At 37.4% G+C, this 17,155-nt stretch overlaps 1 protein-coding gene across 4 annotated transcripts; it reads right to left on the reverse strand.

Moving 5' to 3' along the window:
* Positions 1-1,870: 1,870 nt before the first annotated feature.
* Positions 1,871-16,142, reverse strand: LOC131795879 (uncharacterized). 4 transcript variants are annotated; one of them, XM_059113477.2, is made up of 5 exons: positions 16,073-16,091; positions 7,483-7,648; positions 6,989-7,050; positions 6,132-6,258; positions 1,872-4,590 (listed from the first exon to the last, which is right to left on the reverse strand). In XM_059113477.2, the coding sequence occupies exons 3-5, from the start codon at positions 7,007-7,009 to the stop codon at positions 2,681-2,683; spliced, it is 2,058 nt and encodes a 685-aa protein (XP_058969460.2). In that variant the 5' UTR covers positions 7,010-7,050; positions 7,483-7,648; positions 16,073-16,091; the 3' UTR covers positions 1,872-2,680. The 4 variants fall into 4 exon arrangements, with proteins under 4 accessions (XP_058969462.2, XP_058969460.2, XP_058969461.2 ...); XM_059113478.2 differs by lacking the exon at positions 7,483-7,648 and having other exon boundaries at positions 16,073-16,142; XM_059113475.2 differs by lacking the exons at positions 7,483-7,648; positions 16,073-16,091 and adding an exon at positions 10,605-10,983.
* Between the last annotated feature and the right edge of the window lie 1,013 nt (positions 16,143-17,155).

A 17,155-nucleotide genomic window follows, 5' to 3' on the forward strand; every position in this document is an offset into this window, starting at 1 on the left:
GTAAAGTCTGAAGTCAGTTGTGATATAATGAGCAAGAGTGTGGTTTATATGAAAAAGTCTTCTCATTAAGTCCATGAAAAAAATGTAAATTGTCACAATTGAAAACATTTTTCTGCTTTTTAGAGGATTTTTTTATTTTCCTGTTTTTATCTCCCACTTTTCCTTATTTTGTACCCTGTGTGTTTTTTATTTACCTCCCACCGCTATGTTGTCAAAAATGTTTACCTCCTACTGCTACCCGTCCGTGAATTATTATGAAGACCGAACTATTCCCCGAAGTGGAGGTGAATAGAGGGTGAGAGTTACAGACATTAAGGTGAAAAACATTTCCTAGTATACGTATATATAATCTTTCAATACGGTAAATCGTCGAACTCTATATAACCTTCTGCAATTAAAGAACGGAAGATGCGCATTTCATAATAACAATTAGCACCCTTGGTAATAAAAGCAACTGTCGCACTTTTTATGAAATATTTTGTCTATCTGTGACTGCACCACTAGCAAGAGCCCTTGTATTAGGATCTACAAGGTTCGATTTTCACTGTTTTGAACTGTTCCGTTCGAAGAATGTGCTATGACCCGCGAGAATATTTATGACTTGAGGTGGTTTTCTACTTTTCGTATTTTTGTTTTGTTTATCTTGTCTTAAAAAGATGGGTACAAATTTCTTACATAAAAATATGCACAAAAATAAGTAAATTGTAACCTCGACGTGACTTCTCGAACTTTTTTCGTTTAACGAAAAAACAGTTCCCCTACACGTTTCCACAGTAAGGCGAGCCATCTAGATATTGTTAAGTTTTTTTCAGGCCACTCAATCTCAGTCATCAGGTGCACAAAAATACACAAAAATGATCGAAGAATTCAGTGATTAACTGGTTGTGGATATTATAGTACGTATTATGAATTACTAAAATTAAAAGTGTTTGGGAACTACTAAAATTAGGAACTGTGTTCTGACTAAGTGTTTGGGAATTGTTTAGGCTTGTTAGATTATGCTGGAATCCTACTGCGAGTCTTGTGAGCCTTGCTTTATCAAGCGCTGCAAGACCTCACATTTATTTTTACCTTTGAGTTATGTGTCCTTGACCGTTGTAATAGGACTTAATTCTCCTGAAAAATCGTCATCGTTAGTATTGTTTGGGCTTGTCTTTGACCTTGCTTAGAATCCTCAACGACAAGTTTTGTTTAGGTTTTAATTCACGACGGTTGGTTGTTCTTCAAGTACTTTGTTGTTCATTTCGAATGTCCAGTGAAATTGTTTGGGTTAGGGTTCTAAAAATATGTGAGCTCTGCCAAGGTCAGTTGTCCTGTAAACCCAAACATGCCTACCGATTGGATTTTTAAGAGCATGTAAATAGGGCTGAATGAGACACAGAGACTCGGTTAATAATGTTTCACTTAAACTCTAAATGTGAACTTTGTACGTACATAAATTAATAATCAATTACGACTTTTTTCCTTTTTCTGTACGCCGTAACGGTCGTGTAAGGAACTTTATGACGTCCACAGCTGGGTTTCTTTCAAAGTATATTAATATCTCTTAACCCAACCCAAAAATTCTAATCAAGCAACACATTTGATGTTTTATTCACCTAAAGTATTTTGTCTCTACTTGCCAAATTCATGTTTCAGTTTCTCTTACGTATTAAAGCTTACTCACGGTACAATAGCCAAAAATCGCACAGTGTTACAACGAGCTTTATAGAGAAAATCTTAATCAATGAATATTGCTAAAAATATTCTTGAATAACTACTGGATCTATCAAAGGCAAAGTAGAGACTAGCCGGTTATTTTTCTCTGTATATTTTGATTAATAGAAAAACTATTATTACTAACTTTGAATTAATCATTGCTGAGATTATGGTTCTAAAACAGGAACAACATAGAACATGGCGTAGTTGAAACACTTCATTTAGGAATGTTTATCACTTAGAATCAATGAAGGGGCTATAATTCTTTGTGATTGAGTGTGGACTGATATGATTTGAGTCTTTTTAACGTTGACGAGATTGGCTTCAGTAGGATAAAAATTTTTTTCATAAGGTCTATTTGATTGGCTCGACAGGGCCTTACGGCTTTTTATCAAAGAGCCATGCAGGAGAAATTTTCTAGTTTTCTATTTTTTTATTTTATATTGTATTTTATTATCTATACTGGCTCCTTGTTGCGCAGTTATATGCTGCAATGGGAATTCTTGCTTCCTTAAAAATTTATCATTCCCCCTCCCTCTGTTTTCTTATAATGTCACAAAATGTGCGCTTTTCTTTTATCCAACCTGGCTGTGTTTTGGGCTGCTTTGACTCTACTAAAGAACCACCTTAAGCACCCCTCCACCCTCCAACTCTTTGAAAGAAAAACTGCTGCAGCAAAGCAAAGCAACCAAACAAACAAACAGACTCTAATAATTCAGTAAACAAAAGCATGAGCTAAATATTTCAGTCTTAATGCTGCAAGATACGAAACACAAGATTTCCACAATTTTATTGTGAAGAGATATTATGTGAATCAAAAAGGAACAGGAAGAGATGTATTCAGTGGTACTAAAGACGATCTACGTCGAAAACTGCTCTTTAAAAGAGGTACAGGGATGTTTCAAATGCTTTGAAGGCTTGTGCATTATTCACAAGGAACCCAAAAAGATGGCTTTTTACAAGCAAGTTAGTTACAAGGTCATCAACAGTTTTCTGTAGGAAGGGAATCTGTCGCAGAATTCTCATCTCTTTCAATTTTTGGTTCCTCTTCCTCGGCAATGTCTTTCGGTTCATCGGAAGAACCTTTAGTTCGCGAGAGCCAAGTATTAATTAACTGACGCATTCTGTCTGAACTCCGCATTTTCAATAGTGGTGGGCGTCTCCTAATCGATTCACCCTCCCCTTCGTAAACAGTTGATTCCTCAACAATATCTTCCATCATGCCTTGACGAGGATTTTTCCTCTCCGGTTTTGTTTCCGGAAGATTCGAGAAAACGTTAGTCCGCCGGCCTCTTCGAGGGAGAGGTTTTGGCTCCTCGTTAAGCTCCCCATCTGTTTCGAAAGACTCACATTTCATGGGTTCTTCGCTGGCTTCAGTTATTTGCTGAGCAAACGAGGAAATAGCGCTGTTTATGCTAGCTTCATGCATGGCAGAAAATAAACTCTGTCTTCGACCCCTCCTTGGTCTAGGAGCAACCGCTGGAGCCATCGCGTCGAGCTGCGCAATTTGATTTTCGACAGTTACCTCACGCATATGAGAAAACAAATCTTGCCTTCTCCCCCTGTCCCTCTCTTGAAATGCTTCGAAAACAGGGGGAAGGACATCATCTTCATCGTTGCCTTTACCAGCAGTTCTCTTTTTAAAACTACTTCTACTGACCACCACAATTGTCTCTGAATCATCCTTAAAGACATCTGCGATATCAGAGATCGTTGCCCGTTTTCTACATCTGTCAAAAAACGATCGAACTTTTCGAAACGCGGAACATCCGTCTATCGAATCAAACGTTTGTGACCGAGAATCAAACTCAGAAACTTCATCTGCAGCTTGCTTTACTCGTGATCTCTTGGCGCTAACCGTGAAAATCAAGACGCAGGTTATAACTTCCCCAGTGCGAAATAACGTTTGCAACGTCCACCAGTGCCAGGCGTCCACGAATTCAATGTCTGTATACACACCAAAAACACCCACTGCGGTGTAGATCATAACGCCGCAAATGAAAAAATTTGCCGCGGCAGAGGCGTAAATGAGAAATATATATACTTTATCTCCCTTTTCCTTGATCTGTTTATGACTGAAGAGTTGCTTGTCGAGTTTGTACGCGAGGTTTGCGTATCCGGCACCTAACGTAATCCCCCAAACGGAGAAGAATAACTGACAGAGTAAAATCATGATTTTTGCTTCCATGTAAATAGAAACGATTGTGTCTGAAACGATAACGAGAACAAAATGGAATGCAATCACGATCGAAATTGTTTCGAGCCTCTGAAATCTTGGAGGCGCAATGGACACACGAGCGGTCTCTACCAGGGCCAAAATTATGAGGGAGTCAGAGGCGGTGAGACAAGGGCCGCCGATGGACCATAACAGGCGCATTGTGAAAAGAGCCTTTATTAAGCTCCCTTGATGATACGGATCCAAAAACAGCACAAAGGCCCTGGTTGTACCAAACAGCAGAACCATACCGTTTAAACAAACACTAAGGTATTTTCCTCTTAAGCCGTCGTAAATGTTCAAGATGACGTAATAACCAGCATAAGATCCAATGGCGAGGAAAGCGATAGCGAAGAAATAGACATGAATGTACCAAGCTGCCCTCCATTTTTCAAAGGCCTCACTCCATCTTGGCCCTGGCTCCGGCCACGTCTCTGGTTCTACATATGGTTCGGATTCTCCTGCTTGTTCACTTATTGCAGTTGACTCGCCTTCTGCCCGCGCCTCTCCTTCAGTATGAGGCTTGGCCTGCGTAATCTCTGTTTCAGGACGAGGTTCGGTAGCGGGAAGGGTGTATGCCTTGTTGGTAGTTACTTCTGTTTGAAGTGAAGCTGAGGCTGAAACACTTGATCTCACAGGAGTTGGCGCTGCCCTTGCGGTAACTATCGAAGTGTCCACTGAAATTTGAAACAAAATACCATTTAAATCGGAGGACAACATTAAAAAAGGTGACAGTTTGCTGGGAAATGCGTAGCAGCTAAAGGGAAGAATTAACAGTTAGATCTTGTGAGCTACCCTCTACACGAATACTAATACATTGTAGTTATCTCCTTGATTCGGGCTAAGTTTCAACCGTACTGTCCACACCACCTGAACACCACCCTCATCAAAAACGGAGGTTTTCGAATCCACTAGGATAGTGATCATAACGATCCATGATGACGCATTTATCTAGCACAATCTCCACATAAATATTCTCCAATGCGCCTAACAACACCTTGCGATGGACTTTAGCCAAACTGAATTTAGTAGTTTACAATGGTTTTGAAAATACATTCTGCAGGTGCACCAAGGTTAATAATTTTCTGGAAATAAGGCCACATAACGAAAGTACGAACAGCCAAAACTGATTGCGTGGCTTTTTAAATGTCACCATCTAAATCCGTATTTTTCGAAAAATTTGATAGGGGCCCATTAAAGTTACTTATGATAATAACCCTAATGTAGTTCATATCCAACATTCGCTTCTTGAAAACATTTTATGTCTCTCTACCACATTCATATTTAAATATAACATTATTTACCGGCGAGGAGGTGATATTTTAATAGACACTGAGGTAAATATTGTTTTGGTATACATCGGATAATTTCAATAGCTAGTGCACTAAACGAATTCTTAATTTCTGTCATTTTACTGATAGATGGTCGGAAATTAGACTGATGAATTTTTCCTCGAGCAATACTTATTTGTGCTCAACAGTCTCATTGTTTGAAAAGCTCTCGTTTCTCTTCGCTGCTGAAAGGTAAGACTTTTGAAGGTTTCTGTTGCTTCATCAATTAGTGCAACTAATTTAACACATTTTAAGTTACGTCTCCCACTTCGATAGCGCTCTCCATCTGCTCTTTAACGATCTTTGTTTTTTTTTTACATCAAAATTTCTATGCTACGCAATCAAACCAAACTTTGCTGTCATTTTTGTATCTTTTGTGAGCTCTGTTAACGAACACATTTTCCGTCTAATACCCTATGAAATACAAGAGCCATTTTATACTTCTGTCTGTTCTCCGAGCTGAGTGGTACTTTGCTAATAATCTCCGAGCCAGCCAATCGGCGAACTCAGAAGAACTATTTATATACTGCTACACATTATGTATCCAAATAAGAAAAACATCTAAAGAATAAGCCGGTAAGTTTTTACGATCACTATTTCAATTAAATCGGACAAGCTCCCTGTTTTGGCCGCTTATTAACATCGAAAGGCATTAAAACATATTTACTCCCCCCAGGTCAAACAGATGAGAGCCACCGACGAAAAACAGTATGTAAATCGATATACTTGACTCTTGGTGTCAAAGTGATGTCTCAAGATTAACTACTTTAACAAAAACCATGTAAAAGCAAGTGATAAATAATGCATGAAGATGCAACCGTCTCAACTTTTCATCGTTGCGGAGAGAATAATATTTTCTGTAACTGTAAATTTTAATGACATTTTACCTGATATTGTTGGTGTAACTGATACGACCGTCCTCTGCGTGAAAGCGGTTGTCCCGGAAGAAGAGGGCGGCTGTATTGCTAGGCAGTACACAACATTCAAACATCCATACCATACGGTTATAAAAACCTACGAGAATAAAAATATTAGACCACGCAATTCGCAATTTAGTGTGACAGAACTGCATTTTAATAAACGTGGTTTTTTTTCAAGACTATTTTAAAAAAGTAAAATGCGAATTGGGTTTAAGACTTGCAGGTGTTTAATAAATTAGATTTCGCGGATATTATTCCGAAGACATCATTTTGTTATTATTTTGTTACAAAAAATTCTCGACATCTGCAGCGATATGGACAGCGATCCCGCAATTAGCAGTCTGTGGAACGTTTTGAATAATTAAAAATGCAATTTCGGGGAAAAAGAGCAGTGTTGAAAGAGATGGTATTTGCTGTAGGCGAAGTTCTCCATTCAGATCTGAACTGAAATTGTTTGATAAAAGATACATCCCACAAAGGTTGTGAATCTTAAGGTTGTAATGAAATGATCGTAGAGGGAAGATAAGAGTGGTGTGAAATTGAAATTGCTGGTTAAGGAGGAAGCGCCTTAAATTTTTATGTGTATTCTTAATTTCATTGAACAGGAAAGTGCTTTTTTTTTTATGACATTCAAACTTTTGTTTTCATTATCGCTTGGAAAATCGTCGTTACTTTTCAACGGAACAATTTTCCCCGACTACAATTCGGCTGTGGTTTACGGGAATTCAGATTGCTGCTCTTGCCAAAAAAATTCTGCTATTCACATACACAGGTGAACATCGATTGGTAATATTGAAAACATGACCGATAGTTTCTCCGCTTACCGAGTAAATCCAGATTTGCATTTCCTCCAACTAAAAGATCTTCAAGCCCCAGTAAGTGCTCCCTTTGATTGAGAAAAACAAAGCAATATTATCAGCAAAATCTTATCCGACTGGTACGTTTTACGACGTCGCACTTTTTCATTCTCGCAGCATTTATTACATTGTGTTGCTTCGACAGTATTTAAATTTTTTCGTCACTGTATGTTACGACTAGAAAAGCAGAACACTTCATCTTCTCTTTGTTTACAGGAAATAGACGTATGCCATATTTTCTTACTTCAACAATAGATAGCCTGCCGAGTAGAAAGAAAAATTACTCTTTGTAACGGAGCCCACTCGATGAAGGTATTTTTCTTTTCTAAGTTGAACACAGGATGAATAGAACATAGGGCATTTTAGCGCCTTACATCTTTCAAAAAAGGAAAAAAATAAAGCAAACAACACCCTGACAGCTAGTCTACCGTGCAGCATTTTCGTTCCTAAAATCAGCTTACCCATAAAAAAAGAATCTTCTCATACTGGGTCTTTTTGCGGATTCCATCCTTCACAAAGTGGACCAAGCAAAATCTTGATCGAATGTATCATCATTCCAAAATTAAACCTAACAGCTCTTTTTTACCAGCTCGCCATTTTAAGGAAAACATTGTATAATCACTAAAACTGTCGAGAAAAGAACCTGGTAGTTAGGAACCAATCAGAAGAAAGTAAACACCTCCATTAACCTCGTTATCTGTGTTGATGATTTACCAGCCCAAAAATTATATAACACCATATCATGTGAGACAGCAAGCTACAGTGCTGCATAGAAAATTTTCGAAAGCGTCTTAAAAGGCGAAACAGAATGATCTATTAACGAGCCAAATTACATCTTTGTGTTGAAACATTCAAATCACTGAGTCCGCTTAAACGGAAAACAACCCCACAGCCATGAAAGATGAAAGACAGGTGGTCTGGACAGGCAAATAAACGGCTATAATTTAATATAAAAAGACAATTTGTTGGCACACAAGTGGCTGATGCATCACGGAGGCAAAAAATTGTCGTAGGTAGAGCCGAACACATTTTGAAGACTAAAAAATTATTAAAAATTGTACGGTTTTTATAAACGAAATATCCTCTCAGGTCCCGAACCTTCCTTTTGCTGAATACTAGTGAAGTCAAATGAAGTTTAAACACGAGTTAAGTGGATTGCTCTGTCCCTATCTATCTCCACCTTACGGATAGCATTTCAATCAAGTGAAACTTTCTCTATCCTCCGACAATTTCCTGACATTTAGCCGGTTCTTAATTTCTACTCCTGGCTGTAGCGAGGTATTTACAGAGCATAGTTTCTTTCCCAGGAGTACACCATAGTTACCATGCCAGGGGCTCGTTCCTTGAAAGTCGCAGTTGACACCGGTTTAGATTCAGAAATGAGGCGTTGTGAGGATTACAGAAATATAATAACATGCAAGGTCTGGCCTTGACCGTTGGTCTCGGAAAACTAGGCCGCTACACTCCGTGGGATATAAAAGCACTGGTTCTGTGTCGGCCACGAGGCGGGAGCCCGAGGCTCACATTTTCCATCTTTATTATGTCCATTACTTCTGGTTTAAAATCTGTTTTTTCCTCACGTCTTTAACGGTTGCTTCTTTTATCTCCCTCTAAACTTTTACGATAGTGAGTTCGTGCATATTAAATCAATTTTTTTATTCCATTATGAATATACATATTTTTTTACCACGTTTAGACTGTGTATAATAAACTGCGATTGTAGATCATTTGTAAAGCAGTAAAGGAGAATATTTATGTTTGCAGTCATTGCCTTGCGCAGAAGTATATATTCTTTACGACTTCTATGTATTCATGGAATTTAAACTGAATTTACCGAACGATAAGAGACATCGTAAGGAAAGGAAAAGATTCTGGGAATGAGGTTGTCAAATTTGAATACGGACACCCCGATTCTTAAAAATGTTTTGTTATTTTGAACGTCCGCTGAATAGGAATTTGGGCCAAAATTTTCCAAGCAAGATGAGCACTAAATCAGAGATGAGTGGCATAAACATTTTTTGTCACATATAACATTAAAGAATAAAATCATAAAAAATAAGAACTTTAGTGAAAGAAATTGCAAGAAATTATTGATGATTCAATGGTATTCGAAACTGCACCGCCCAGGTGCCGTGTAATTTTTCTCTGCGTTATGAATGAAAGGACAAGTTGTGTATCGTGAGCGAGCGCATTTGAAAGTTCCACGTTGGTCACTGGTTTGAAATGAACTTCTAACCAAAAAGTTGCTTATGTTTTTGTCACGTTTGAGTGAAATTAGTGCGTCTACCATTTATGCTACGAAACTATAAGTTTGGAATTCCGAGCCAATAAAATCACATGTGCATATGTAGCCTCGCACGTAAATTGGGGTCGGCATTTCCTGAGCAAGATGAGCAGAAATAAAAAAAATTAACTGATATAGCATATAGCTTCAGAGGAAATCCAGGAATTTGAATAGTTACTAACATCACCCCCATAAAATATTCAGAACTGAAGACTGCTAGTGAGGAATTACAGTCACAAAACGAGCGTCAATTTGAGCATGAATATCTGACATGATTTACCGGGAGACCGACGCATGCGCAGTACTCTACTGTATACACGCACGTCTTATATGTTTTTGTTGTTTTTTTTTTTCAACTTTAATCAGTAAATCCATCGATTAAGGATTAAAAAATTGTCATGCCTTAGGTTTAAAACAGTCCCCTAAAATAACTTGAACAATTCCGCAAGCCTTGATCACGGTCAACGAAACGTTTTATCTTCAATTTCAGATCTGGGTAATTTATCAAAACGCGCTCGATACTGAGTCATATTTGGTTGAGAGGACCACCACAGAGTTTTTTTTTTATCCTCTCGGCTAAAAATATTCTGCCCTTAACAATTTTATACCTTGATATTGAGCCGTTAATTTAGGAAATCAATTTTGCTTTTCTTCGCCGCCTTGTTAAACATTGACTCAGCATCGACGTAATTAACAAAACAGAGCAATCTTACACGAAAAATATTAAGAAGAGACATTAGTTTTATATCCCACGGAGGATCAAGTGGAAAGCACGTTTGAGGAAGACTTGTTTCATAATCTTATCCAAACAAAACAGGTTTGCGTGCGCTATTTGGGTATTCCGGTTTAAACTTTGCATTTGCTGAAAGGATTCTCAAAGGAACAACAGATTAAAGCTTAGATGAAGCTTAATACAAAAACAGGGCCTGGGAGAAAACAAGTGCACATATCTTATATCTTCCATTTCAAACTTAGCTAGTTTGTTTGTTTTGAAAGAAAATGTCTACTCTCCTTTCGTCACCCGAACTGCCAACTTTTTTCTTTTTAATGCGGCGCAATTTGACTAACAAAACACCAACACATTTCAATTTTTCAAATTACATTAACTTTACTCTTCGTTTTGCGATAAGTTAGTTGATTAAAGATATACGAAATGAACTTTTTTCCACCAATTTTTGACAACGGTTTCTAGATAAATTTTCGTATAACCAGATTTACACACTGCTTTTTTTTTTTTTCTCGTCGAATGCGACAACGGACAAGACAAACATCGGTTTATAATAATTCGTGTTCGCTTACCATTCGTTGAAGAGCAGCTGAAGTCTATTTTTCGTCCCAAATTTGCACTGGTATCTTGCCCCAAACTAAGTCATTCGATCGTGGGTGATTCACAAAAGAGGCTGGATGTTTTGAAATTAAACTATTCACTGAGGAAATCGATGTTTTCACGGGATGCCGCGAAGAAACTCATTTCGATTGTACTTTACATCTCCGAGCCAGCTGCCCGTGCTGTCAGAGAATTAAAGAAAGGAGGACCAGAGACGCAAAGAGAGGAGATGTCGGTGTCTTTTGGTCAGTAAGTTCCCATTTTTCTTCCTAATTGAATGCAAGAGACGCTTGAAATTCCCTAGGCGACCATGTCAACACTTATTATTCCCAACCCTGAATTGCGCTTGTTAATATTTTTAACATTTCACGGCCCACGGTCAATAATAATGCTTTTAAGTGTGTCATCTTTTCTGCCAATGATGAAGAACTAAGTCATGAATTTATTCGTTACGTTGACAAGCGACCGTTTACTCAATTGCGAACAAGCTGCCAGAAGGAAAGGCAATGAAAAATAAATGAATAAATAAAATAGAACAATAAATAAATAAGTCTATATATAAATACGTAAATAGATAAGTAAATAAATAGATAAACAAGGCAGAGGATTGAGAAAGACCGCGCGTCTTTAAGAAATGTTCGGTTTCCGATACAAATCCGCATTAAGATTTGCACAAAATTGTAATGCTAGTAAACTTGAACTGCTATTTTTTTTCAATTAATTAAAATTTTTCCAATGTTTACTTTTCATTTTTGGTTATGTAAAGATTTCTCGCGTAATATCTGTAGAAAATAATATTTGATTCTTTGTGACTAATGAGTTTCTCACCCTAAAACAAACTACCCATTAATTTAAAAATTTTTAACAAACCTGAATTAAGAATTGGCTTTGATGGAAATATCAGAAATATTAAAAGAGTGATGAATTCTTGTCATGTTGAGAGGACAGTAAAAAAAAAAAAAAAAATTTTGATACGTTTGACATGCATCGTGACCCAAAGAACACTTCAAATTTGGAATTACAAGCTTCTTTAAATTGAATGGCTGATATGAGCAATAAAGGCAATGTGCTTCTAGGATAACCATAATGTACCCCTATTTCATCTCTATCTATTTACTTTCTGTTAAATGTCCTATTGTTTACCGAGCTCAACAGCGGATGTTATAATTTAGAAATGTCTATCACTTTTACTAACAAAAATGGCAAGTTTTGGCGACTCTAGAAAAGTGCGATTGACTTTTACGCAGAGATTAAATGTCAAATATGTATTAATATGTTTTTTGCATCGTGAAACGAGAGCGTATGCCCTAATTTATCACTGGTATTGTTAAATTCAGAATCAAATTCGAAATAAGTTGTATAAACGAGTGAAATTGCGCGCCTACTCAAGCGACAGTAAATTATGCACATAATTCATTAGGCTCAAAACCAAGTTTATCCATTGATAATATTTTCGAGAGGTTTTATCTCAAGCTTCTTGAGTTAATTTTGGGGTAAACGTTTATCAATAAAATATAAACCTTCCACTGGACTGGCTGGCAAGGTACTATGTGTTTTTGTTCGCTTACAGTTTTGTGAAACACAGTAAACAAAAGGTCAAATCGCTGTCACTTTCCAGATCTGTACATGGGCACCGATCTTATTAGAGAAAAAAAAGAAAAAACAAATCATGCCCTAGCCGAGTATTTTGTTCAAAAGGAAACTACGGCAATGGTTTATTTGATAATTTCATCCTGATCACTATGCGTGTTTTGCCAAAAATGATTCGTAAATAAATCAATCTATTCTATGTAATGTATTTCGGTTTCGTCGCATCTTTCTAATGCATATTTAAATAATATGCGACTAATACATCTATCTATCTAATTATAACAGGTACCTTATTTAGATGTCATTCAATTGTTCATTTTTTGTCTAAAGTAGAAAAACAAGTCTTTTTGATCAAAATTTCATCAATTATATAAGAGTTGGAGGAAAAATGCTATGACATCCACTGAGCTTTTACTCTGTTTTTCGTCTAATTTTCCAAATGCTTGCAATAGAAGATCTAGATTTAAACCGTCAAGTCTGAAGATTTACCAAAACATCTCACTTGTCAGCGTTGGTTCAATAGCGGGAAAAAAAGTAGAAATTTCTAGATTTTTTTTAAACCGAAATCGGTGAATGAAAATCCCTCCTTAATTTCTAAACTGAGGCGGGACCAATTTTCTCTTTGTTCACATGAACTATGCATTCATTTTGCGATCGTACAATCAGTGAGTAGTAAGGTCTTCGGAAGCATAGCTTTTTCCCCTACCTTACTGCTTTTGTGTCTACCCCTTCCCCTCTCCCCCCCCCGTCCCACTACCAATACAATGTTGAGTTTTGTATATCTGTCTTTAAGGTGGCGGGGAAGGACGCTTTAAAATGGATGGGAACTCCAAAAAACAAAACACCTCGTTGAGGAAAAATATTTTACTCAGCAACTCAATAAATAACTTTTGGGGCTATTTGCAGCTGCTAAGACTTTTAAACCCAGATTGCTGTCTTGCACGTCGTCTTGAAACATCCGCAACACAAACCGCAGAAATTAAGGCTCTAGACTGAAATTTAACACGAATTTTCACAGACAAGTTTCCATGGAAGTATATTTAAGTAGTGTGGCAACTTTTTTCTCAGTTGGCAACTCTCCTTGACCACTTTCATAAAAAATTGACAGACCAGTTTTCCGAAAGGAAATGATTTGGTTGACAAATTTACTGAGAAAATGTCCGCAGAAATTCACTTATTTACCTCTAAAGTGCGCTTGCGACCTTTTTCCGAAAAGTAATTTAAAAAAGGTTAGAAATTTTCAAAAGAAAAACAAAGAGTGGTCGCCTCAAACACAAACCTGTCTCGCGGTTTTTATATCTAACCTACTAAAGTCACGTCAAACATTAGATTAGCCGCAGTTATTGTAGTTAGAACAAGTTTCTTAAAGTTTCATGGAATAAGCCGCAATGAAAACTTAAAACAACCTTCTAGTAGAAATGACATGAGTGCTTTCTTGCAGCGCACTTAAAATTACTCGTAGAGCGTTAACGAAATACTCACTTCACGTACGTCCGTTTACGCTAGCCCCAAAGAAAAGTGCATTATTTTGAAATCAGTAAACGGTATGCTCTGTCTCATAGTTGCGCAAAATGGTCTATTTCATACTCGTATGAAGCCTTTTTAGTATACAACACGCAAGTAAATAGTGCTTTTCTCGCTCTCTGATTGGCCTCCTCCAAACTGTCAAAGAGACAAATTCGAGCGTCCCAAGTTTAATTTCTGAGCTTTTTTCGGTAAATTGACAGAAATAAGGTAATTTAGGGGCTCTTTCGGGGTTTATACTAAACCAAATATTTGCGTCGTTATCGGTAGGAGTGGGGATACTTTCTTAGCCTCGAAGCGGCGGAGTAAATATCCACCTTTATTCACCACCACTTCCGTGAATGATTGTTGAAAATCAAAATAAGGCATCGTTCATAACTTTTTATTAGCAAGTTAGTTTTACCCAATCCCCCCCTCCCCCCCCCAAAAAAAAAAAAAGAAAAAGAAATAAGAAAAGAGCGGAATCGAAATTCATATGAAAGAATGGAAGTTTGTCAAGCTAATTTGGTTCCAGGATGATAAAACAAAAGGGGACATTGCATCCTGCTACCCGGTGGGAAAGCACGAGTTATCGGGAGATAGCTAAATTTACCGCTAGGAACAAGGGGAGAGCGTTAAAGTAAACGTGATGTCCCCTTTTTTATTTGATGCGGAAAAAAAACTGACCAACACCTTAATCCACCTTTATTTACCATAACTTCCGTGAATGATTGTTGAATATCAAAATAAGGCACCGTTCATAACTTTTCATTTGAAAGTTAGTTTTACCTAATCCCCCCCGAAAAAAAAATAAATAAAAAAGCGGAATCTTAATTCATATGAAAGGATGGAAGTTTGTCTAGCTAATTTGGTTCCAGGACGATAAAACAAAAGGGGACATTGCATCCTGATTACCCGGTGGGAAAACACGAGTTATCGGGAGATAGCTAAATTTACCGCTAGGAATAAGGGGAAAGTGTTAAAGTAAACGTGATTTCCCCTTTTTATTTGACGCGGAAAAAAAAACTGACCGACGCTTTAATCACGGTACCTTGACAATAATTTCTGTGTGATAGATAACTGCAACTTAATTGCAAAACAATCCAGCAATCAATTAAGCAGACCAGAAATATATCGAAAGTTGTTGACATGGCGGATTTTTCAACTCACAAAGATACTTAAATCGCTCTCTAAAACACTTGTATTAATCTTAGAGATCTGAATATGAAAAAAAAAACATGATATTCTACAGGAGACAGATGTTCTTCGTCTTGTCACAAACGCGGAACGAGGAAAACATTCTGAGTACCCATGAGGAATCGAACGCCAGGCCTTCAAATTCGGCGCTACGATGCTCTCTCCCACAGCTTAGGAGAACTCTCTAATGCACTAGGTAAGGCTTTTCTTAGTGCATATGTGTGAGTCGGTCCGTATCACGGTTTCGAGGGGGTAAATCGAAGAGGAAAGATTGCAAATTTTTAGATCGATAATGAAATAAAGGAAAACGTTTCTCGTCTTGCTGCGAGCATGGGACAAAGAAAAAAATACGTGTAAGAAACGTGCCGTCACGTCTCATGGATCATCTATTGCCGTTTCCCACAAGCAAAATCCAAATGATTAACTCTTGATGTCACTAAATAAAGAATTACCCGGACAAGATAAGCAAAACAAAGGTTTCAAAACATCTGTTGGTCTTCGTCGTAAAACAAATAATGTAAACATTTACCATTTAGCGAGGTGAGAGCACGCGCAAATGTCAAGAGAAATTAACGACCAAAACAATAGTATTTTATTTTTGTTCTAAATTAATTTGACCTGGAGCAGTTCGTGAGGCAGCATTTCGGATGACTCTAACTGTTGTGGAGTTCAGGGTAGCCTTTTTCTAATTCCGTTTGTTCAGTGGAACGTGCTCATCGAAAAATTTACGTTCGTAAACTTTTTTCCGCAATCGGTAATTAGTGGACCTCTCCGTAGGAAGTCAGTCGATTAATTTCCGCGTTAGACCTGTTTTTCTGTTATTGAACGGAGTCTTCTAAATAAGAAAAAAATCCAAAATCCGTCGATCTGGGATTTTTCTGCAAAGCAAAGCTTACAATTTCAAAATGCGAAAATTGACGAGAGGGAAATACGTTTTCTATTTTGATGTAATTTGCGACAACGACCACGAAAATGCAGACATATTTTTTTTTCAACGAATGCAGATAATACAGATGCAATTACCTAACATCAGTTAAGATTTACACAAACTTTCCAGTAAATCCTCGATGCTTTTGACTCCTTCTTTTGCGATGAAACTCTGAAAGTTACCCTGAAATGAAGGTATATCAACGAAACACTTCATACTTACGAGTAGTGCTTGTTTATCTCGTATGACAGCCTTCATGATGAGTTACATGGCCTCAGGTTTAGTTTTCGCGTTAGTCAATGTATTCAGTTTGAAAGTTTATTTAAAGCTGCTGCCGCTGACACGACCAAATGCTTCCACAGACCTCCCCCGCAATCGTTAACATAAGAAAATTGTTAACCAGTTTCCTGGTTGGCTCAGATAGTAGAGCACCGGACCCACTGCCGTGCGGGAGGTCGAGTGTTTAAGCTCCAGACCAGAACAACATTGAGCGTCTTAGAATAGTTGAGGAGAATGTGCAAGCTATTGCTGTGACCTCTGCAAATGGTTAGACGTGCTGGTCTTCTCAGAAAAGGAAAATAAACCGTTGAGTTTGATTGTTGCTCTCGGTGTTGTACTGTGGACTTGATTCCGAAATTGGGAACGTCTGCAAAAATGTCTTTCAAAATTGTAAACTGATCAATGCAGTCTGGCTAAAGTTTCCCGCAAAGTGTTGTAAAGTGTTATGAGCTAATGGATATGGCGCTATCGAAATCGTCAATTAATTATTATTGTCATCATCATTATAGTTCTGCCTGTCTAGATTCCTTTAAACCAATCACCTTCGGGGAATTGTCATTCATAATCCCCAGTCAAATGAACTATGATGAAATCACACTTTTACCCTCCAATCTTTAGATATTCAAGGTATATTTTGAAAATTTTAAGGGCAGGCAGCATATGGTTAAGACAGGTATACCTATTTTTCGGAAGAGAGTTCGATGAAAAAATAATAAACAGATAAATAAATTAATCAATGAACGAATAAATAGATAGATGAAAATAATTGAATACTCAAACAATTAATTTAAAAAGACAAAGAATTCAGTTCAAGGCTGCTTCAAAATTAATTCAATGTTTTGGATCATAGTGCTGTTTGTTTTTACTTCTCACGTATGGAAAAACATAAGCAACACGAAGGGAAACGGAAGCGAAACTTTTACTTATAGTTTATTGTCATCAATTTTAATGAGCTCGTTTTCGTTCATCGTGATGTTTTCTTTTTCGTCAAACCATAATTTACCACGAACACGGCTTAATGTATTC

Source organism: Pocillopora verrucosa, chromosome 7 (genome assembly GCF_036669915.1).
Source record: "Pocillopora verrucosa isolate sample1 chromosome 7, ASM3666991v2, whole genome shotgun sequence".
NCBI lineage: Eukaryota > Metazoa > Cnidaria > Anthozoa > Scleractinia > Pocilloporidae > Pocillopora > Pocillopora verrucosa.

Coding starts and splice junctions, on each gene's coding strand:
- LOC131795879 (XM_059113478.2), bottom strand. CDS start 7,009: ATGCAAATCTGGATTTACTCG. Junction 6,259..6,988: donor TGCAAATCTGGATTTACTCG/GTAAGCGGAGAA, acceptor TTATTCTCGTAG/GTTTTTATAACCGTATGGTA. Junction 4,591..6,131: donor AGTTACACCAACAATATCAG/GTAAAATGTCAT, acceptor TTCAAATTTCAG/TGGACACTTCGATAGTTACC.